Raw genomic sequence first — 22,825 nt, forward strand, 5'->3', positions numbered from 1 at the left:
CCGCTTTGAGGCAAGACATGTCTAAAATTGTGTGACACCGTCGTACCTGGCATGCAGCGTAGGCTCTGGGGAGATGGGGCTGTGTAGCTGGAGAGGAAGAGGAGATGGCAGCACCGCTAGAGTTCAACTGACACTCAGCCAAGGAGGAGGAGGAGGTTGACAGCGAAGAGGATGTAGCTGGAGGAGAAGGAGAGGAGGTGGCAGGAGGCCTGCCTGCAAGCCGTGGAGGTGTCACAAGTTGGTCCGCTGCGCAGCCACGTACTTCCTGCTTGCTGCCATCGGTCACCAGGTTGACCCAATGGGCTGTGTACGTAATGTAGCGGCCCTGCCCGTGCTTGGCAGACCAGGCATCCGTGGTCAGGTGGACCCTTGACCCAACGCTCTTTGCAATAGATGACACCACTTGCCTCTGAACTGCACGGTACAGTTTGGGTATGGCCTTTCGTGAAAAATAAGTGCGGCCTGGTATCTTCCACTGCGGTGTCCCAATGGCCACAAATTTACGGAAAGCCTCTGACTCCACCAGCTTGTATGGTAATAGCTGGCGAGCTAATAGTTCCGCCACACCAGCTGTGAGACGCCGGGCAAGAGGGTGACTGGCCGAAATTGGCTTCTTCCGCTCAAAGACTTACTTTACGGACACCTGGCTACTGCTGTGGGCAGAGGAGCAGGAACCGCTCAAGGGCAGAGGCGGTGTGAAGGAGGGTGGCTGTGAAGGTTCAAGGGAGAAAGCGGATGAAGACGATGCACCTGAAGGAGGAAGAGGAGAAGGAGGGTGGCTTGTCTTTTGAGGGGTGCTGCTTTTCCTCAGGTGTTCTTCCCATAGCTGTTTGTGCTTTTTCTCCAGGTGCCTTCGTAAGGCACTTGTCCCTATGTGAGTGTTGGCCTTTCCACGGCTCAATTTTCGGAGGCAGAGAGAACAGATGGCTTTGCTCCTATCTGAGGCACACACGTTAAAATATTTCCAAACCGCTGAGCCCCCTTGGAGTGATGGCACTACGGTGGCATCAACAGCTGACCTTGAAGGGCATGTTGGCTGGCTGGCCATAGCTGACGATACATGGCGCCGGACACTGCCCCCAGCTGTTTCTGAGGACGAGCTCCCTCTGCTTCTATCATGGAGTCATCTCCTCCTACTCCTCTCTGACTCCCTCTCTGAACTGTCCCCCTGGTCATCTCCTCTATTGGGAACATACGTGACATCCGTATAATCGTCATCATAATCCTCCTGCCCAGCTTCGCTTTCCTCAGACAACTCCACAACTGCACCAACTTCAGGTGGTTCATCATGCCCCTCCTCACACGTTACGTCCATACTATCGCCACCTAACTCAGACGTATGAGGTGGTGTACCTGCGCCTTCTTCTTGTTGTTGCAGTAGTGGCTGTGAATCAGTGATTTCACCACCACCACCAAATAACTCCTGCGAAGTGTCAAATGCAGCGGATGTGGTGTTTGTTGTAGCGCTGGTGGCTGCGGGAGATGAGGTGTTCTGTGTTAAATACTCAAGCACGGGAAGTGATGGCACGTGCCTTCTTCTGAGCACTGTACTTTGGGCCAGGTCCGCACAAAATCACAGCAACACCACCTCGCACAGACCTGCCAGTGCCAGGTGGCCTTCCTCTGGGTCTGCCTATACCTCTTCCTCTACCTGGTTTGTCCATTTTGTCCATCTCGGGGGGAAGCTAGGTATATGCAGAGAGGTGAGTTCACTCAACCCAAAGGTAGTTATATATGCAGTGAGGTGAGTTCACTGAGCACAAAAGGTAGTTATATGCAGAGAGGTGAGTTCACTGAACACAAAAAGTAGCTATATGCAGTGAGGTGCGTTCATTTAACCCAAAGGTTGTTATATATGAGGTGAGGTGAGTTCACTGAACACAACAGGTAGTTAAATGCAGTCAGCTGAGTTCACTCAACACAAAAGGTAGTTATATGCAGTGAGGTGAGTTCACTCAACCCAAAGGTAGTTATATATGCAGTGAGGTGAGTTCACTGAGCACAAAAGGTAGCTATATGCAGTGAGGTGCGTTCACTTAACCCAAAGGTAGTTATATATGCAGTGAAGTGAGTTCACTGAACACAACAGGTAGTTAAATGCAGTCAGCTGAGTTCACTCAACACAAAGGTAGTTATATGCAGTGAGGTGAGTTCACTCAACACAAAAAAGGTAGTTATATGCAGGAGGTGAGTTCACTGAACACAAAAAAGGTAGTTATATGCAGTGAGGTGAGTTCACTCAACCCAAAAAAGGTAGTTCTATGCAGAGAGGTGAGTTCACTGAACACAAAAGGTAGTTCTATGCAGAGAGGTGAGTTCACTGAACCCAAAAGGTAGCTATATGCAGTGAGGTGAGTTCACTGAACACAAAAGGTAGTTACCGTATTTTTCGGACTATAAGACGCACTTTTTCTCCCCCAAAAGTGGGGGGAAAAAGTCACTGCGTCTTACAGTCCGAATGTGGCAGTTTTACCAATCTGGGGGCTTCCATTCTTTGTTCTGTAGTGATGTCCACGGTGGTAAGGCAGCAGCAGCGCGATGCTAAGTGTTTCTGATTCACACCCACTTAAAGAATACCGGTACTTGACCTGGCTGTAATCCTGGCATCTGCGGTGGGGAGGCAGCTGAATCGCGCTGATCCTCGTGTTTTCTAAGTGGCATAGCAGCAGCCGCTATGATGATCTGAAATGCTGCTCCTGGCTGGGATCTTCTAGTCTGATCAGCACGACCCCGCAGAGAAGGACAGTACATCTTCAGCCGCTATAGCGGCAGAGTCCTCATAGGCTTCCGTACTGTATTGTTTACTGGTGTCATCACATGACCCTGCGCATGTGCGCTGGGTCATGAAAGAGCGCCAGTAAACAATACAGTACGGAAACCTATGAGGACTCTGCCGCTATAGCGGCTGAAGATGTACTGTCCTTCTCTGCGGGGTCGCGCTGATCAGACTAGAAGATCCGAGCCAGGAGCAGCATTTCAGATCATCATAGCGGCTGCTGCTATGCCACTTAGAAAACACGTGGATCAGCGTGATTCAGCTGCCTCCCCACCGCGGACGCCAGTATTACAGCCAGGTCAAGTACCGGTATTCTTTAAGTGGGTGTGAATCAGAAACACTTAGCATCGCGCTGCTGCTGCCTTACCACCGCGGACATCACTACAGAACAAAGAATGGAAGCCCCCAGATCGGATCGTGCTGATCGGTTGATGGAGGAAGCAGTTGTGGCAGGGATGAAGAGTCACTGAGCGTGAGCCCCGTCTAGACACCTAACCACCTATGTGGGTGGTCACAACGCAGCTCCGCTTTACAACCATCGGAGAGAAGCCCCACATGCAGCAACACTGACACAGGCTCACTTTTCCTAGAGGCAGAGACACTGATCTGGCAGGAGGACACCTGCTGAGCATCTTTGCAGATCCCCAGGATACCTGCAGGACTAGGAAAATACCCATAGCCTATGTCCCTGGCTGGAGAGGGACAAAGCACTTCCACTGACTGATAAGGGCAAGTCAGCAACACCCTGAGGTGAGATTACTCCATGGAGAAGCTTGCCAGCATTTCTTTGAGAGTGTGCTCTCTCCCATTTTGTTTCATCTCCTCCCCCACCCTGTGTTAATAGAATTTTACCACTTATAGTGGCACACACAAAGCAGCACCAGGGATCTTCAACTGTCCGCCATTTACTTACTACCATCCATCCAGATTGCTCCTCCTATGGTTCTAGGAGTATCATATACTTTACAGCATATTGGATACCTTGTTCTACCACTCCTGGACTAGGGACGCACCTAGGCTCAGTATTCTTTTCCCCTGGTTTTTGCCCCCTAAATCTAGGTGCATCTTATAGTCCGGAGCGTCCTCTAGTCCGAAAAATACGGTATATATGCAGTGAGGTGAGTTCACTGAGCACAAAAGGTAGTTATATGCAGAGAGATGAGTTCACTGAACACAAAAGGTAGCTATATGCAGTGAGGTGAGTTCACTCAACCCAAAGGTAGTTATATATGCAGTGAGGTGAGTTCACTGAACACAAAAGGTAGCTATATGCAGTGAGGTGAGTTCACTCAACCCAAAGGTAGTTATATATGCAGTGAGGTGAGTTCACTGAACACAAAAGGTAGCTATATGCAGTGAGGTGAGTTCACTCAACCCAAAGGTAGTTATATATGCAGTGAAGTGAGTTCACTGAACACAACAGGTAGATATGCAGTGAGGTGAGTTCACTCAACTTAAAAGGTAGTTATGAGCAGCGAGGTGGGATCACTTGACACAAACGTAGGTGTATGCAGTGATGAGGTGGGTTAACTAAAGACAACAGGTACTAGTAGTAGGTAAATGCAGTACTGGGTGGGTAGTAAAATGCGCAGCTCCTTGTCACACACACAGGTAGTCACTGAATGTGCTGCTGATGCTGGTGGGCTGCTGTCAGTGGGACACACACAGTATGAATTAGCAATGCTGTCTAAGCAACACAAGTGTCAGTTTCAAACACAGAAAAAAAAAATTGATCACACGAGCAGGATGAGCTCTGAAAAGAGCTGTTCTGGGGTGCTATTATAGCAATAAGATTCAGCTAGGAGCAAACTAAGAAGGCAAGAGCCTGACTAATCTGTCCCTAGGAGAACAAGTCTGCAGCAGCTGTCCCTAGTCTGTCTCTAGCAGGCACATGAGTGAGGCTAATGACCGCCGGAGCCTGCCTTATATATGGGGGTTGGGGCTCCAGGGCTTAGTATAGCCGGATTGGCTACAATGTGCCTACTGACTGTGATGCAGAGGGTCAAAGTTGACCCTCATAGAGCATTATGGGGCGAATAGAACTTCCGGGAAAGTTCGCCTTCGCCGGCGAAGGCGAACCACCCTGGGTTCGCCTGGAACCGTTCTCCGGCGAACACGTTCGGCCCATCTCTAATCAGCTATAGTGAGTGCAGGGCTTGTGGTATGGGGAGTGTATCAGCTATAGTGAGTGCAGGGCTTGTGGTATGGGAGTGTATCAGCTATAGTGAGTGCAGGGCTTGTGGTATGGGGAGTGTATCAGCTATAGTGAGTGCAGGGCTTGTGGTATGGGGAGTGTATCAGCCATAGTGAGTGCAGGGCTTGTGGTATGGGAGTGTATCAGCTATAGTGAGTGCAGAGCTTGTGGTATGGGAGTGTATCAGCTATAGTGGGTGCAGGGCTTGTGGTATGGGAGTGTATCAGCTATAGTGAGTGCAGGGCTTGTGGTATGGGGGTGTATCAGCTATAGTGAGTGCAGGGCTTGTGGTATGGGAGTGTATCAGCTATAGTGAGTGCAGAGCTTGTGGTATGGGAGTGTATCAGCTATAGTGAGTGCAGAGCTTGTGGTATGGGAGTGTATCAGCTATAGTGAGTGCAGGGCTTGTGGTATGGGAGTGTATCAGCTATAGTGAGTGCAGGGCTTGTGGTATTGGGAGTGTATCAGCTATAGTGAGTGCAGGGCTTGTGGTATGGGAGTGTATCAGCTATAGTAAGTGCAGGGCTTGTGGTATTGGGAGTGTATCAGCTATAGAGAGTGCAGGGCTTGTGGTATGGGAGTGTATCAACTATAGTGAGTGCAGGGCTTGTGGTATGGGAGTGTATCAGCTATAGTGAGTGCGGGGCTTGTGGTATGGGAGTGTATCAGCTATAGTGAGTGCAGGGCTTGTGGTATGGGGGAGTGTGTCCGCTATAGTGAGTGCAGGGCTTGTGGTATGGGGGTTTATTAGCTATAGTGAGTGCAGGGCTTGTGGTATGGGAGTGTATCAGCTATAGTGAGTGCAGGGCTTGTGGTATGGGAAGTGTATCAGCTATAGTGAGTGCGGGGCTTGTGGTATGGGAGTGTATCAGCTATAGTGAGTGCAGGGCTTGTGGTGTGGGAGTGTATCAGCTATAGTGAGTGCAGGGCTTGTGTTATGGGAGTTTATTAGCTATAGTGAGTGCAGGGCTTGTAGTATGGGGATTTATCAGCTATAATGAGTGCAGGGCTTGTAGTATGGGGATTTATCAGCTGTAGTGAGTGCAGGGATGGGAAAACCTCAATATCTTTTGCAACTTTTTCCCTTTGTTGCCACTGCTCTCCTACACTTACCTGGCAGATTAAGTCGATCTTAAATGCATATGTTGTTTATGTTTAAAGGGAAGGTCCAAGCTGAAAAAAAAATAAAGATCCACTTACCCAGGGCTTCCTCCACTGGCCAAGCCGACTTCGCCAGGTCGGGTTCCGGGTTGGCATCTTCTGCGCTTCACCGCGTGGGTCACGTGGATTCGCTGACGTCATCAGGAATGTACTGCAGAACTACTGCGCCTGTGCAGTTCGTTCCTGATGACGTCAGCGAGGCCACGTGACCCACGCGGTGGAGCGTAGAAGATGCCGACCTGGAACCCGACCTGGCAAGGTCTACTTGGCCAGCAGAGGAGAACAGGAGCCACCGGAGCTGCGGCCAGGGCACAGGACGGCTGCCAGGGGGCTGGACTAAGCCCCAGGTAAGTGGATCTTTATTTTTTTTCAGCTTGGATGTTTCCTTTAAAGTCATCCATTTTGAGAGAAATCCCAGATATTGGTTGCACAACTGACCCAAGTAGCAGGTGCAGCGGTGCGTCCGCCGGAGCACAAGCAGATTTTTCAAGCATTGTGATACAAAGACCAGCACACTATAAACAGCAAATCCAAAGAAACTTGTTTTATTTGAATTTTTTTCCAGTAAATTGCGGTGACAACACATGTAGATAGCCCGGCATATAACACATCAGTACGTATCAAATGAGGCCATAAATCCTAAGTAAGCACAACTTCAGGCTACAATCAAAGCAAGGATAAAATATAGCAGCAGCGTTCATATTGCAGATCCTGAGATCAGGCAGTACATGTGTCACCTGGGGGGACAGACACCGGCCAGGAGCTGTATCAGACAAAGACATATGGTATGTGTGACTAGCCGTATGCTGGAGGTGTGGGTGAAGTGTCCTTTCTTATCCCAAAAAGTTGAGAGGTATGTGATTGTACATTTAACAAGCGTTTTGTGATAACGTCAGAGACATTTTTGTTCATCTCTACATGCTGTTCAATATCACACACATAATGTTACAGTAAGGCTGGGAGCACACTGGGGGTACCATGAGTTTTCTGCCATGTGCATTTTTGTTTTTTTCTCTGCATTTTGCATGTTTTTATGTGTTTGTGGTTGAGTTTGCATTTTTCATGCATCTTATGTTTTGTTTTATTTTTAAGAATCTGCCTTGTTTTAAATTAAGAAAAATACAGTATCATATTTATTGTATTAAAAAAAAGGAATGCAATACACATGCATTTTTTCCTTAGGAAGGCATTATATGAAAACTGCACTTTGCGGGAAGATCCAACATGTTTGATTTTAAAACGGCACAAAAAAAGAGGCAAAGAGCTGTGATGTTGAATGCAGCTCATAGGCTTTTATTAAGTTAGATTTTGCACATGTTTTTTGCTATGCAACAAAATGTATGTGATTCAAACTAGGGTGCTCCCAGCCTCAATATTTCATACAAGACAATTTATACATGTATTATACAGTAATAGTGGCCTAGGCATATGGTTGCCTTGTTCTGCACACAAGTGGCCGTGTGTTTTACAAACCACCACCCTAGTTTACACCCTCCTGGAGACTCAGGCAGGGAGCTCACTTGTCACGATTTTGTAGGCAATTTCCTTTCTTGTTTGTTTGCAATTTTTCGGATGCAGTAAAATACATTGCAATCATTACTGTTCAACCTGTGCAACATCCAACAGGCATACATGTGCTATCAATGATTAGAGAAGGTGATAAGGATGTAGATGAGGGATTTGTGCTGTGATTGATGATAATCTCTTTATATAATTTGCCTGCGTCTCTGCCTCCTGTTTTGTCCCTGTGTCAGTGCTGTTTTTGCACAGCGCATGATCAGGGAGGGACGCAGAGACACTCGAGAGTTGGGGGGAATGATGGACGGCAGAGGAGGATGGATCCCGAAGGGGGTGGGCCTGTGAGCGCACGGCGTGCATGGGCGGGTTCAGGCGCACATGGGTGTAAGCGGCTAAGCTAAAAGAGAGAGACCAGTGCAGGGGCTGGGGGGCACGGCCACAGCCTAGCGCCAGTTTTTAAATGGGCCTAGTATAATAATAATATAAATAATAATGTGAGGCCGGGCTGTGAAGTCGGAGTTGGAGTAGAGGAGTCGAAGCCATTTTTGGTACCTGGAGTCTGAGTCGGTAGTTTCATAAACTGAGGAGTCGGATGATTTTTGTACCGACTCCACAGCCCTGATGTGAGGTGATAATAAAAATGGAATATGATGAGGCTGTAGATGAGGGAGTTGTGCAGTGAGAGATAATAATAACAATAATAACGATGATGATGATAATAAATAGTTTTATTAGAAGGCTGACTGCAGGTGAGTCCATAATAAGATGCAGGTGAGTCCATAATAAGAGGCTGCAGTTAGCCTATCCACCTCAAGATGGCGATCTCCCCTCTCTCAGGACGGACACACAGAGAGAAGCCCAGACTGAAAATGACGTTAAACAGGCAGGAAGTGATGTAACAGCAGGAAGAGAAGTTGCAGGAGGTGAGAAAACACGAGGCTGGAAGAGGTAATTATGTGAATCTTGTTATATATGGAGCAGAGCAGAGGTTTGGGGTGGGCATGCTTTGTTACAGAGGAGGACATAGTACACCTGTCACTATCCTGATTACCCCCCCCCCCCCTTGATGAGACTTATATATAACTGCTGTAACTTGTTTTCCAGTTATCTTTTGCCCCCCCCCCCACATGCATAACTCCCAACATTTGGAGCCAGGAAAGAGGGACACTTAAACCCGCTGCTGCCACACCCCAAATTTACATGCATCGCGTGCCCACTTCCCTCCCCTATACAGTTCCGTGGCGTATAGTGACCCAGCTTTGATTATAAACAGAGGTTTGTAGAGGCCTGTCACAAGATCGGCAAAAAAAAACCAAAATAACGGTCTGCTCCTAAATAGCTGCATGTACAGTCTAGCTGGCACCTCTTAAGGTCCATACACACTATACAATATTCCTCAGCAGATTCAATCACTGTGATCAGATCTGCCAAAGATCAATGCCCTAAAATGCCTGCCAATCGTAATTTCGATCCAATTCTGGCCTAAATCAATGGTCATTACAGATTGGACAAGATGGGTTTTTTTGGTGGTTGAAAAGGCAAGGACACAGTGACTGGCATGCACCTTAGGGAGGTAGAGATAGTAAAGGGCCCTGCAGGTGTCCCCCTGCTAATACTGCTCTCCTTGGTGCTTGCAGAGTATCAGCACAGTGTAACAATCGGACACACGCCTCTCTGGCCGCGCTGCTTCCTGTGTGTTTCTGTCATCTCCCTGTGCTCTTGCTCTGTGACCCAGAAGCATGTATAAATTGGCATAGCGCCTCCAGGTCACACAGTACAGGCACCGGGAAAACATGGAAGCACACAGGAAGGAGCGCATGGCTGGACAGGTGAGTGTCGGAGCACTCCACTGTGCTAATACTGTACTCTGCAGGGGCCCTGGGGAGAGCAGCATTAACAAGAGGGATTGTTAATAAGTTTAGCCATCGTCTTGTCCTCTGCTATACAACCAATGTGTCCCTTCATTAAAACATATTTTTCCCATAAATTGCCTGACTTAGTGCAACCGTATAACTGGACTTCATAAAACATAGAACAAATTGGTCTAAGCACTGCTCATTGTTGCAAAAAATGGGTGAAAAAAAGAATTTATTACACATATAGAACTCACAGACTTGCTCTTTGAAAAGAGCCAGACACAGTATTATATTAAAATAATTTTCTGCGCAGAAAGTGTTTAAAAACCACGGGGGGCCATCAATATCTAGATGTTTTTTGTCAGGTCTCATCTGCTTACGGGGACGGCGGCCATGCTGACTCAAAACGTCCCCGCAGTCAGACGCCCACCTCCTACCACTGCAATCATACGATGACAATCCTGCATTCATACAGCAGCTGCCTCCCTACTAACAGGGACAGAGTCCATATGGCTATGACATATATGCGCAGTTGGCCGGCAAGAGAAGGTGATAGCAGTTCATCTATTCAGCTATTCAGCTATATTCAGTATAAAGCAAACTTCTTTCCAAACACCGCACAGTAGCATAGCAGAGAAGCAATTCACATGGATTATGCAGCACAGAGGCAGTTGTTAGTGAAGCGGTATACTGACAGCTTGCAGCATTCAAAGTTTTGCATTTTTCATCAGTGTTTATCAGGCTTAAAAGCTCAGCATAACAGCATGCACCAGCTGGTATAGTCATGTGATATAGAACACTGGGTAGTTTGAAATATACTTGCAGCTTCCTGTGTTAGAGAGATGCCGTTCTTCCAAGGCCTTTTTCCCAGCGATGGGCGACCATTTCCTCATCAGCGGGTGCAGTCTCTTGCTCCTGGGTTATATCCAACGGCTTCCTCTCAAAGGTTTCAGCGTGGCTGCGTATACTGAGGTAAGGAGGTGTAAGCGGCCTGGCGTCTCACGTGCTGCTCTGCACGGAAGTTGATGGCCCCTCCTGCCTATGCATTTCGCGTCATCAGACGCTTCGTCAGGGCGGGATGCCTGGGAGAGTGGTAGTACTATTGATTTTAATAGATTTCATGCTGAAATCCATAAAAAAATGATGTGCAGTGTGTGGTAGTCATAGATCCCTCTCTGATCAGATGTCGATCAGAGAGGGATCAATCTTTTGAGCACATTGGGAGTAAGTCTGCCAGTGTATAGCAGGCTTTAGATGGATGCTGGCTGTCTAACTGGGGAAGGATTGCTCTGTGGGTTTGGAACATTCTGCTTCCTGGAAAGGAGTTTAAGATTTTAAAAATTCACATAGGAAATAAGGAAGCACAGAGGAAAAAAAATGCACACAGGAAGCTATTGCTTACTTTACCATTTTTTGCTATACATATAGTGTGTGGAATGTGGATGGGTGCTGTGAGTGGAGTGCTGCTCAGTGTCTCCCCATGCCTTACCTTCCAGCACGGTCCCTGCAGCCAGTGTCCATCCCCTCCTCCGAAGATTGTGCAGAGAGTTTAGAGGAGAGGAGGAAGTAAGGTCATAGGGCACAGCTGCTGAAGCGTGACAGCAAGGCAGAGGACCTTGCATGTCACAGAAGTGTTTAGACGCAGACACAGTGACAGGAGATATGTGGGAAAGCAGACACCGCAGGTTTGAAAGAGGAGAGCAGAGCAATCACCTGGGGCTTTGTTGCTGACATCATCATTGCTCTGTGTAGGAAGTCCTGTGGTGACTGCTCTGCTCTCTGTAATTGCTCTGCTGCTCTCCATCCTGACTTCTCAGCCTGGGACTCAGGCAGGCAATCGCAGGAGGCAGGATGAAGCCTCCCAAAGCGGGACCATCCCGACAAAATCGGGGAGGTTGGGAAGTATGCCTACATGTACTATATTAACCCGCAGTGTAGCCATATTCCCTATCACCCCCCCCCCCTCCCGATCTTAGTTCCCTCTTGAGGTAATGATAATCTTTGGTAGTCGACAGAGCAGAGGTTTGGGAGTCACCAGCCCTCTGGGAGTACAGCACGCGCCTGTCCCCCCACCCCTCGCTCCACCACTTCAGTTATGAGTCTGCATACTGGGGGTACAACGGCCCATCCTGGGAAGGGAGGCTGCCTAAAAATGAGAGTATATCTGGCTATCTATTAGGGGGTGGGGCGGAGGCTGCCTCATGCTGGGGGTACATCTGCTAACCTGGGAATGAGGCTGCATAAAACTTGGGGGTGTTTCTAGCCATCTATACTGGGGGTATATCTGGCTATTTAACTTAGAGAGGTTCTGCTTAAAGGGACCCTAAGCAGACGGCATGTGTATGCACTTAAGCATACCCACAAATGCTTGGTAAACCCCTGTCACTTACTGTCTGTTTTGTAAAGCTTTTTCTCTCCCCCCCCCCACCCAGTCTGGCTGGTGTACATTGCATTCCCATGCCATCTGCTCAGGGTCCCTTTATTCCTGTGGGTTCATGAGGCTATAATGCCCAAAGCTCTGCCTCCCCAGGCAGCAAAATCTGCAACTTTGAATGTCTCAGTTCTATACCGAGGAAAAGGGTGAATGTTTAGTAGTGATAAGAAGGGTGTGAGCAGGAATCCAGGCGCATGCATCTCTATGGAGAGAGCTTGCAGGGAGTAGTAGTTTTATTGTTAGGGTAGTCTGCCTTTATTCCTGAGAATGATACAAAGTATCTATGTGGGGGGTTACGATACATAATTGCCCCTTAGGGAGGGAGACCTAGAGAATAATATAATCTGTGATTAGTGCGGAGCTCTGATTGGCTGACCTTGTATGCCATGAAATACTGAGCCCATAAGATCCTCGTGGAGCAGCTCCCACCTCCAGCTGGTACCTCGCACGTATGCACACTCTCTGTGTTACCTTATCTCTGGATTTCCCTCACTTCCTGTGCTGTCAGAGGTGTTCCATGTTTATCCCAGCCGTTATGGAAGGCAGGCCGGTATCTCTTCCCTTTGAAGGAGGACACTTTGCCAGCAGCGGTTCATAGCAACAGTCATGAATGGCAGCAGCTAATAATATGTTGTACGATGGATTTGTCGTGGATCAATGGAGGTCTCAGGTAGTGAGGTCCTGAAGGATCAGGATCCATTGTGTCCATTTTCAGCAGATGAGACATATGACCATATCCATTGTATCTCTGATGAGAAGAAGCCAATGTGCAGTCAGGAGCCACTGGTGCTGGATGGTCCACAGTGGGTGAGGTTGGAGTCTGCACAAAGATGATGGCTGGTGTGTCACAGCTAGGTGGTGGAGCCAGGTAACAAGGGGCGTGGCTGGTAGGACAGGTTAAGAAGATGGAGGCTGCAGCTGTAGAGTGGTTGGATGGCCTCTGCTGCTTCTGTCCTGGTACTGGCACTGTCCCAGCTGGGAGATTTGTTGCTATGGCTCTTGGAAGGTTTGGGGTTAGTAGGTGATGGACAGGTAGGGTCAGTATATGGAGCTGCAGTCCCATCTGCCCAGTTCATCAGCTGCCGGAGCCATAAGTAATGATAATTCATAGCTAATTAGCTGCAGGCCTCAGCTCTTATCTTCCTGTATCTCCAGCTGTTCTCTCTTCACATCCTCATCCATCTCCCGCTGCCGGCACTGCTGTAACCTCCCAGGAATGTTTGCATGGAGAGGAGGAGAGAAGCACCAGATGATGAGCAAGGCACACTGGGAGAGAGGACTGTGGTGCTGAATGTGCAGATACCACAGCTTATGGGATATTATCACCCCCTAGCAAATTATGTTTCTTTATGTGTTTTTTTTTTTTTAACTAATATTTTATTTATGCAATTTATTTTTTAGAACTAAGATCTGAGCTCAAAGATCAACAGACCTGTGTGAGGAGTGATCAACAATCAATGGATGAGGGTGACATCGTGAGTACAATTAAAGAAGAAGAAGAGACCTATGTGATGAGTGATCAACAATCTATTGAAGAGGGTGGCATGATGGAGACAATTAAAGAGGAAGGAGGAGACACATATGTGAGGAGTTATCCGCATTCTATGGAGGAGGGTGGTAGGATGAGGACAATTAAAAAGGAAGAAGACGAAACATATATGAGTGATCAGCAGTCTATGGAGGAGAGTGACATGATAAGGACTAGTGAAGAGGAAGAAGAATAGGACATTCTTACTGTGATGAGCATTAGTAAGTGATAAATGTATCTCTTTTTAATGTCCAGTACATATAAGCTGTGTGCTCTACATGTTGTCAGTATACAGGAGTCGAGTCTGAGGAAGGCTTCATAGCTGAAAGCTTACTCCTTCTAAGTTAGCCAATAAATGGCATCATCCTGATTCAAAACGTCTTATTAACTCGACAAGCTAACTCTCTAACCAAATCACTAAACTATCAATCACAGGTTCAGTGAGTCTCCACTCAATCAATCACAAAATGCAAATACACAGCACTGCTCTCTCCAGCACAACCTCTCACACAGTGCTGAGTAACAGCAAGGAGATAATCCAAGATGGCATCCGCCTTATACAGGGAAGGGTGTGTCCAGAGCTCCGCTCATTCCTATTGGTTGCTAGAGACATTCTGATTTAAAAAATGCACTTCCATAATGGACTCATTAGTTGTAATAGTTGTAATTACAGCTGATTACACTCGTAGTCAGAATTTGTAATCGCGGTGGATTACGGATTATAACTGTGGTGCTGGATGCCGCAATTACGACTTGTCATTACAGATATCCATAAATTACAAACAGGCCTTTGGGGATTACCACGTTAGTACACGGTAATCCCTGTCTGGCAGATGGCCAAGCAGGAAGTGACGCTCACTTCTTTTTGATGAAGCAATCACGTGCTCAGAAGCGTATTGCTTAAATACGCTTCCATGCATGCGCAGCGCATCAAAATGTGGAGGTCAGTTTAAAAACACGTGCGTCTCCATAGACTTGTATGCCTTCCGGTCCGCCGCAAGAGCTGCACGGTAATGCAGGTATGCACTTGTGTCGGGGACGCAGCAAAAACGTCACTTCCCTCGTACTGTGCTGCACCATGTCGATGTAGAAGACCCCATAGACTAATATTGCCCTAGCGGTAGGCTACGGTGAAAATGTGACACCGCTCCAGTGTTAAGGGCCCTCAAGCATCTGTAGTGAGGTGCACCCTGCCGCCGACTGCATGGGCCAACAACCAGGGTACACATTCCTCTACATGCTGGTGTGGGGGCTGGGATGGCAGTCCTGGTAAAATAATGGAGGCTGGGGATCCACCATTGTAGCACCAAACAGCACAGCAGCTGGCAAAAGGGGGCACTTTCCACCAGCTAATAGGGCAGGAGCTGTTGGGCCAACAATCTTACCAGGAGCCCATTGTTGCGGATACCACAGAGGTTGCAGACCGCGCAGGACTCATCCTAGCGATGAACAGTGAAGCAGCCCCATGCCGAGGATAACCGCCACACACTCCTGCTAGTTGTAGCTGGCTGTTGCCCAGCATGGGACTAGGTGCTCACAGATGGGGTGGCTGCTCCTGGGTTTTGCCCTGCTGCCTACCCTACCAGTGGAGCCCATGCCCCTAGACTGCACCTGACGCACCATCCTGACTGATTGATGCCTGACTGATATACCATTAGTGCTGCCTGTAGGTGAACCAGTCCACGATCAGTTGCCCATCTCATCATCAAAAGACAAAACATCCCCAAACAGTTCGGCCTGGGGACTGGACAGACAAGGTGCATCCAGTGATAGGCTCTCCACCTGGCCATGATGCACCTCTGAGGGCGACTGGGGGATTACTTTATTTTGGGGGGTTGGGTGAATCAAAAACGGGCCATTTCCTTCACCACAGTCCCCAACAGGTCTTGGGTGTTTGGTCCCATTATCTTCTCGAGGGCTTCTCCCCACATTCTGCCCCAAATACTCTCCACAAGAGTGGCTGCCTGCTGCTGGCCAATGGTGCACTGCTCAGGTCAGGGGGGGGTTGCCTGCTGCTGCCAACCACCACCTCATTCTCTCCTTGCACAGGTTGTGGATGTGACTGGTGGGTTTTGGCTGCTGACATCCAGACAAGGACCCGCCTCATCCACCATCATCCACCATCATCCACCTGCGGCTTGGAGTGTCATCACCCTTGCTGTGCTTCATTGTGAACAAACATATAGAGGGTGAAACACTACAAATGTATTGGGGCAGCTAAGAGATTTGGGGGGCTTGGGGAACACACAACAAAACATTAATTGTGAAAGAGCAAGTTGCGTGAAAGCTCTCTAACTCCCTCTCTAACTAAAACTAAGCACAGGTTTTTTTGTTTTGGTTTTTTTTTTTTTGGGGGGGGGGGGGGGGGTATGAAAAGAAACAAAAAATGGACTAAATACAGAAAATAAAAACAAATTACAAACTAAGAATAAAAGTGAAATTAGCAGATCATAAAAAAAAATTCAAATCAAAATATATAAAATTAAAGTAAATCTAGTTTGAAATGAAAGAAATTAAATAATAAAAAAAGATAAAAAAAATTCTACACTAACGCTCACTCGCTATCACTCGCTACACTCCAAAACAAACTCTCTCTGACACACTACAGCTAATCTTCTCGCTCACTCACTCGTCACTCACTACACCAGAGCCGGATTTAAGCCCCGCCCATGGCCTAGGGCAGCGCTCTGCAAACTTGGCTCCCCAGCTGTTAAGGAACTAAAAGTCCCACAATGCATTACAGGAGTCTGACAACCACAGTCATGATTCACAGAGGCAAATGTATTGTGGGACTTGTAGTTCCTTAACAGCTGGAGGGCCAAGTTTGCAGATCACTGGCCTAGGGTGACACAGGAGCAAAGGTGGTTGAGGCAGTGGGCTGGAAATGTGCAGTTTGCAATTGAATTTTCAGTTGCAAGCTTGCAGTGCAGGGAGAGATCGGGTGAGCGTGTGACTGCAGAACTCTCCTGCTGTTGCCTGTGGCTGGCTCTGTAGTGTGTTTAGCTGCTTGCCAGACCCGGTCTGTGGCTGCCCACCCTGCTTCATTGTTTCAATATTTCACAATAGCTGCAGGCAACCGGAACTGGCTGGTCTTGTGGGCAGAGAGTCACTCGCCAGATGTTTCCCACCTCCCTCCTCCACACAGCAGCACCACCAGTCACTCACCTCTCCGCTCGCCTCCAGTGCCAAAGCTTCCTCTTCCCCTCCTCCATTATCAGCTATCGCTGTGCATCTCTTTCTGCAGCTGGCATTTAATATCGTAATTCACCAGTAATGTGCCGACAAGCCACATGTGAGAGATGCACAGTGGCTGCTAATGATGGGAATCAGGGGAAGAGGAAGCTTTGGCGCTGGAGGCAGGCAGAGAAGAGCGTGACTGGTGGCGGTGCTGCTGTGGTGGAAGCTGTACTGGGATGTTGATTGGACTAGGAGGCTACCTAAGCTTCTAGGGGGAGAGAGGGGAAATATCTGACCATCTATACTACAAGGAGGAGATTTCTTGCCATTTATGCTACAAGGAGGAGGGGAAGCATCTGGCCACCTATACTACAAGGGTGGGAAGGATCTGGCCACCTATACTACAAGGGTGGGAAGGATCTGGCCATCTATACTAAAGGGGGTGGGGGTGCATCTGGCCACCTGTGCTGCAAGTGGAGGAGCGTCTGGCTTCCTTTCATGCTATTGGACGGGGGAGCAGTTGGTTAACTATACTGAAGAGGGGGGTTATCTGCCTTCCAATACTGAAGAGAAGGGGGGTGGGGATGTTGGAGGAGATGCTGTTGGTCAGGGGGCGGCTGGTGACAGTACAGATCCATCCCTGAACTACACTACAGTCTGCCTCTGCTCTCTCTATCACACTACAGCACACCCTCTCTCACTGTCACTAGGCCTCTCTACACTCACATCTGACTTTCTGCTCTATCACACTAACTTCAGCAAACTCCTCCTTCTCACTCACTAGTGCACTACAATCTGTCTGTCTACTCACTCCTCACTCACTCACTATCTCACAACTCACCAGATTCTGTCACACAACTCAATCCACACACAACTGATTCTCTGCAGCACAATGCAGCGCACTGTCTCCCTCAATATCCTCCTCCTCACTGAACCCACACAATGGCTGACAGTCTCACCTCTCTTATATACAAGAGGGGAGGGATAGCCTGTGATAGGTAGCTAGAATCTGGTTGCTAGGGCCTATAATTGCTCCGGATTGGTAGAGAATCCGATTGGCCGGTTAATGCTGCTATATTTAATGTAAGCTATAGTTGTGGATGTACGCATAACTTGCACATTTCCGCATGCAATCCGCAGTACACTGATTGGCCTGAGATGACCGTGGTGTTCCAATGTCGGGGGTAATTTTTGGAAATTGTTACGCCAATCACAGGACTGGGAAATACTCGGTAGTATTGGACCAATCAGAGAGTGCGGAGGCATCCCGCGGAGTTCCCATTTCCACAGAAATATTCTGCATTCTCTGATTGGTCCGATGCTTCTGAGCTCAGTGATTGGCTGACATTTCCGAGTTGCTGTAATGCGTCAGACATTACACGGGGCATATGAGTGACACGAGGACACAGCGGTAATAGGAATGTGGAAGTGACACCACATTGCTCTACAAACATAACACAGATCTCTTGCTATAAGTACATATAGGTCTGTTGTCACAGGAGTAACACATTGCTTCCACTGTCTCATCAAGCTCTACATTCACTGCTGCTCAATGTATGGCCAATGCTTTAGGTGTGGGAGGGGTCAGTGACATGCAAATAACTCTGATGTGTATGCAAATGTCATGGAGATTGTATGCAGATAATCAGATTGGTCAGGAAATGCATTTGATTGGCTGAACTCCCAGCTACACAACATTTTCATGCAAGCCAAAGTTGTAGTCATGTGATTGGCCGCCTGTAATGAGCTCCACCTTCTGCAGTTCTCAGTCAAGCTGATAACGTGTGATGGTCAGTGACATGCCAATAACTCTGAGATGGTGCAAAGTGTATGCTAATTTTATGTAAAGTTATGCAGCTGCTGCATCTGGTCCATTTCCAGTCTGCACAAACTTTGCCTCAACTTGGAATTATCAGCAGCTCACTAACCATCCCTAATGATAATTGCTCCTCCCCTCAGAATGCTCTAACAGGAAGTGATGATGTTTCTGTATTTGCAGCACAGAGTCCCGGCATCAGGAACCTCTCAGAGACTCGTCTCTCTGTATCCACAGACTGTACAACGGATGATGATGTCACTGGACAAGAGTCTCCTGCAGATATCCTGGTTACCCCAAATATTCCCTCCAACCTCTCTCACCTGTATAATCCTGAGGGACCTCATACCCAGCACAGCTCTCCGTCTGCTGGAGGGTCTCATTCCTGTTCCACATGTGGGAAATGGTTTGTAAAAAAATCAAGTCTTGGCATACACAAGAGATCTCACACTGGTGAGAAGCCGTATTCATGTGCTGAGTGTGGGAAATGTTTTGTACAGAAATCATGCCTTGTCAGACATGAGAGGTCTCACACTGGTGAGAAGCCCTATTCATGTGCTGAGTGTGGGAAATGTTTTACACGGAAATCACACCATGTCAGACATGATAGATCTCACACTGGTGTGAAGCCCTATTCATGTTCTGAGTGTTGGAAATGTTTTGTACGGAAATCACATCTTGTCATCCATGAGAGAACTCACACTGGTGAGAAGCCCTATTCATGTGCTGAATGTGGGAAATATTTTGTACAGAAATCACTGCTTGTCATGCATGAGAGAACTCACACTGGTGAGAAGCCCTTTTCATGTGCTGAGTGTGGGAAATGTTTTGTACAGAAGTCAGACCTTGTCTGTCATAAAAGATTTCACACTGGTTTGAAGCCCTATTCATGTGCTGAGTGTGGGAAATGTTTTGTACGGAAATCACATGTTGTCAGACATGAAAGAACTCACACTGGTGAGAAGCCGTATTCGTGTGCTGAGTGTGGGAAATGTTTTGTACAGAAATCAGACCTTGTTAGTCATGATAGAACTCACACTGGAGAAAAGCCCTATTCATGTGCTGAGTGTTGGAAATGTTTTGTACGGAAATCAACGCTTCTTAGACATGAGAGATCTCACACAGATACAGTGGTGTGAAAAACTATTTGCCCCCTTCCTGATTTCTTATTATTTTGCATGTTTGTCACACTTAAATGTTTCTGCTCATCAAAAACCGTTAACTATTAGTCAAAGATAACATAATTGAACACAAAATGCAGTTTTAAATGATGGTTTTTATTATTTAGTGAGAAAAAAACCTCAAAACCTACATGGCCCTGTGTGAAAAAGAAATTGCCCCCTGAACCTAATAACTGGTTGGGCCACCCTTAGCAACAATAACTGCAATCAAGCGTTTGCGATAACTTGCAACAAGTCTTTTACAGCGCTCTGGAGGAATTTTGGCCCACTCATCTTTGCAGAATTGTTGTAATTCAACTTTATTTGAGGATTTTCTAGCATGAACCGCCATTTTAAGGTCATGCCACAACATCTCAATAGGATTCAGGTCAGGACTTTGACTAGGCCACTCCAAAGTCTTCATTTTGTTTTTCTTCAGCCATTCAGAGGTGGATTTGCTGGTGTGTTTTGGGTCATTGTCCTGCTGCAGCACCCAAGATCGCTTCAGCTTGAGTTGACAAACAGATGGCCGGACATTCTCCTTCAAGATTTTTTGGTAGACAGTGGAATTCATGGTTCCATCTATCACAGCAAGCCTTCCAGGTCCTGAAGCAGCAAAACAACCCCAGACCATCACACTACCACCATATTTTACTGTTGGTATAATGTTCTTTTGCTGAAATGCTGTGTTACTTCTACGCCAGATGTAACGGGACATGCACCTTCCAAAAAGTTCAACTTTTGTCTCGTCGGTCCACAAGGTATTTTCCCAAAAGTCTTGGCAATCATTGAGATGTTTTTTTAGCAAAATTGAGACGAGCCTTAATGTTCTTTTTGCTTAAAAGTTGTTTGCGCCTTGGATATCCTCCATGCAGGCCGTTTTTGCCCAGTCTCTTTCTTATGGTGGAGTCGTGAACACTGACCTTAATTGAGGCAAGTGAGGCCTGCAGTTCTTTAGATGTTGTCCTGGGGTCTTTTGTGGCCTCTCGGATGAGTTTTCTCTGCGCTCTTGGGGTAATATTGGTCGGCCGGCCACTCCTGGGAAGGTTCATCACTGTTCCATGTTTTTGCCGTTTGTGGATAATGGCTCTCACTGTGGTTCGCTGGAGTCCCAAAGCTTTGGAAATGGCTTTATAACCTTTACCAGACTGATAGATCTCAATTACTTTTGTTCTCATTTGTTCCTGAATTTCTTTGGATCTTGGCATGATGTCTAGCTTTTGGAGTGCTTTTGGTCTAATTCTCTGTGTCAGATAGCTCCTATTTAAGTGATTTCTTGATTGAAACAGGTGTGGCAGTAATCAGGCCTGGGGGTGACTACAGAAATTGAACTCAGGTGTGATAAACTAAAGTTAAGTTATTTTTTAACAAGGGGGGGGGGGGGCAATCACTTTTTCACACCACTGTAAGTAAGAGCCAATAACAGGCTTGTTCAGTTCCGCTTATCCCTCTCTCATCACTGGTGAGAAGCTCTATTACTGCACTGAGTGTGGGAAATGTTTTGGTTGTCAGTGTTATTTTTCAATGTTTCTTATATTTCTTGCTAGACGTATCTGGCAGCATATTATACAGAGTCCCGGGGCTCTTTCATGCTACTCAGCGCATTGGTTTGTAAAGCAAGTCCCTGAACTGAGGTGGGATGATGGAATAAACATGGCTACATATAGTACTAAGCTTAATTAGTAATTGGTTGTGTTCATCTTCTATTTATTACATTGCAAGTGGTAAAGTAAATCTGTAATTAAAAGTAAATCCAAAGTCAGATCCGTACCCCTCTGGATCCTCCACAAGCTCCCCACATCCTTTTCCCGACAATCGAGCCAGGAATGGCTTGTGCTTGCACCCTCTGGAAGGTCACAGCTAGGCTCCCATCCATGCAGGCGGGCACACTGCGCGGGATGCCTTGTGCTTGCACCCTCTGGAAGGTCACAGCCGGGCTCCCATCCATGCAGGGAGGCACACTGTGCGGGGTGCCTTGTGTTTGCACCCTCTGGAAGGTCACAGCTGTGCTCCCATCCAGGTAGGGAGGCACACTGCGTGGGATGCCTTGTGCTTGCACCCTCTGGAAGGTCACTGCTGGGCTCCCATCCATGCAGGCAGGCACACTGTGTGGGATGCCTTGTGCTTGCACCCTCTGGAAGGTCACAGCTGGGCTCCCATCCATGTAGGGAGGCACACTGTGTGGGATGCCTTGTGCTTGCACCCTCTGGAAGGTCACAGCTAGGCTCCCATCCATGCAGGCGGGCACACTGCGCGGGATGCCTTGTGCTTGCACCCTCTGGAAGGTCACAGCCGGGCTCCCATCCATGCAGGCAGGCACACTGTGCGGGGTGCCTTGTGTTTGCACCCTCTGGAAGGTCATAGCTGGGCTCCCATCCATGCAGGCAGGCACACTGCGCGGGATGCCTTGTGCTTGCATCCTCTGGAAGGTTACAGCCGGGCTCCCATCCATGTAGGGAGGCAGGCACACTGCGCGGGATGCCTTGTGCTTGCACCCTCTGGAAGGTCACAGCTGGGCTCCCATCCATGCAGGCGGGCACACTGCGCGGGGTGCCTTGTGCTTGCACCCTCTGGAAGGTCACAGCCGTGCTCCCATCCATGCAGGCAGGCACACTGCGCGGGATGCCATGTGCTTGCACCCTCTGGAAGGTCACAGTCAGGCTCCCATCCATGCAGGCGGGCATACTGCGCGGGATGCCTTGTGATTGCATCCTCTGGAAGTTTAAACTAAATACAACAATTTGGGGCGCACCATCCATAACATTAGTACAGTCCTGTCTATAATTTATGAGGAACCCTGACATGTGCAGAATGGCCAATGAATTACAATACTACACAAAAAGACACCAGCTATGGCCTCAATGAACCACACCACATCAGACATGAATCATATAGAAAAAAGTTACATCCTTTATTTATCAATCCACAAACAATTAAAACATACTTAAAAACAGGTGGGGAATAGCATGTCAACCCAGATTATCGGAGAACCGGCAGGAATATAAAGTGCTAATATTGTGTATGACACACCACTAAGGGTGTGAACCATTATTGGTGACACACTGATATAATGAGTGAACATTGGGGCTGGATAGTACACAGCATGAATACCAAAAACAAGGGACCAAAGTGCAAAGTGCATACAACAATATAATTAAATAACAATCATGAAAAAACACACATATAACCACTGAAATGATCACTG

The 22,825-nt window shown here is 47.6% G+C and overlaps 1 protein-coding gene across 1 annotated transcript in view; it reads left to right on the forward strand.

Moving 5' to 3' along the window:
- Positions 1-13,605: 13,605 nt before the first annotated feature.
- Positions 13,606-22,825, forward strand: part of LOC137525344 (zinc finger protein 585A-like) — an 84,864-nt gene continuing 75,644 nt past the window's right edge. The window contains exons 1-2 of the mRNA XM_068246398.1: positions 13,606-13,688; positions 18,644-19,556. Coding sequence (XP_068102499.1) covers positions 13,679-13,688; positions 18,644-19,556 — 923 coding nt within the window. The 5' untranslated portion in view covers positions 13,606-13,678. The remainder of the gene's footprint in view (positions 13,689-18,643; positions 19,557-22,825) is intronic.

This window comes from Hyperolius riggenbachi, chromosome 7 (assembly GCF_040937935.1).
Source record: "Hyperolius riggenbachi isolate aHypRig1 chromosome 7, aHypRig1.pri, whole genome shotgun sequence".
Lineage (NCBI taxonomy): Eukaryota > Metazoa > Chordata > Amphibia > Anura > Hyperoliidae > Hyperolius > Hyperolius riggenbachi.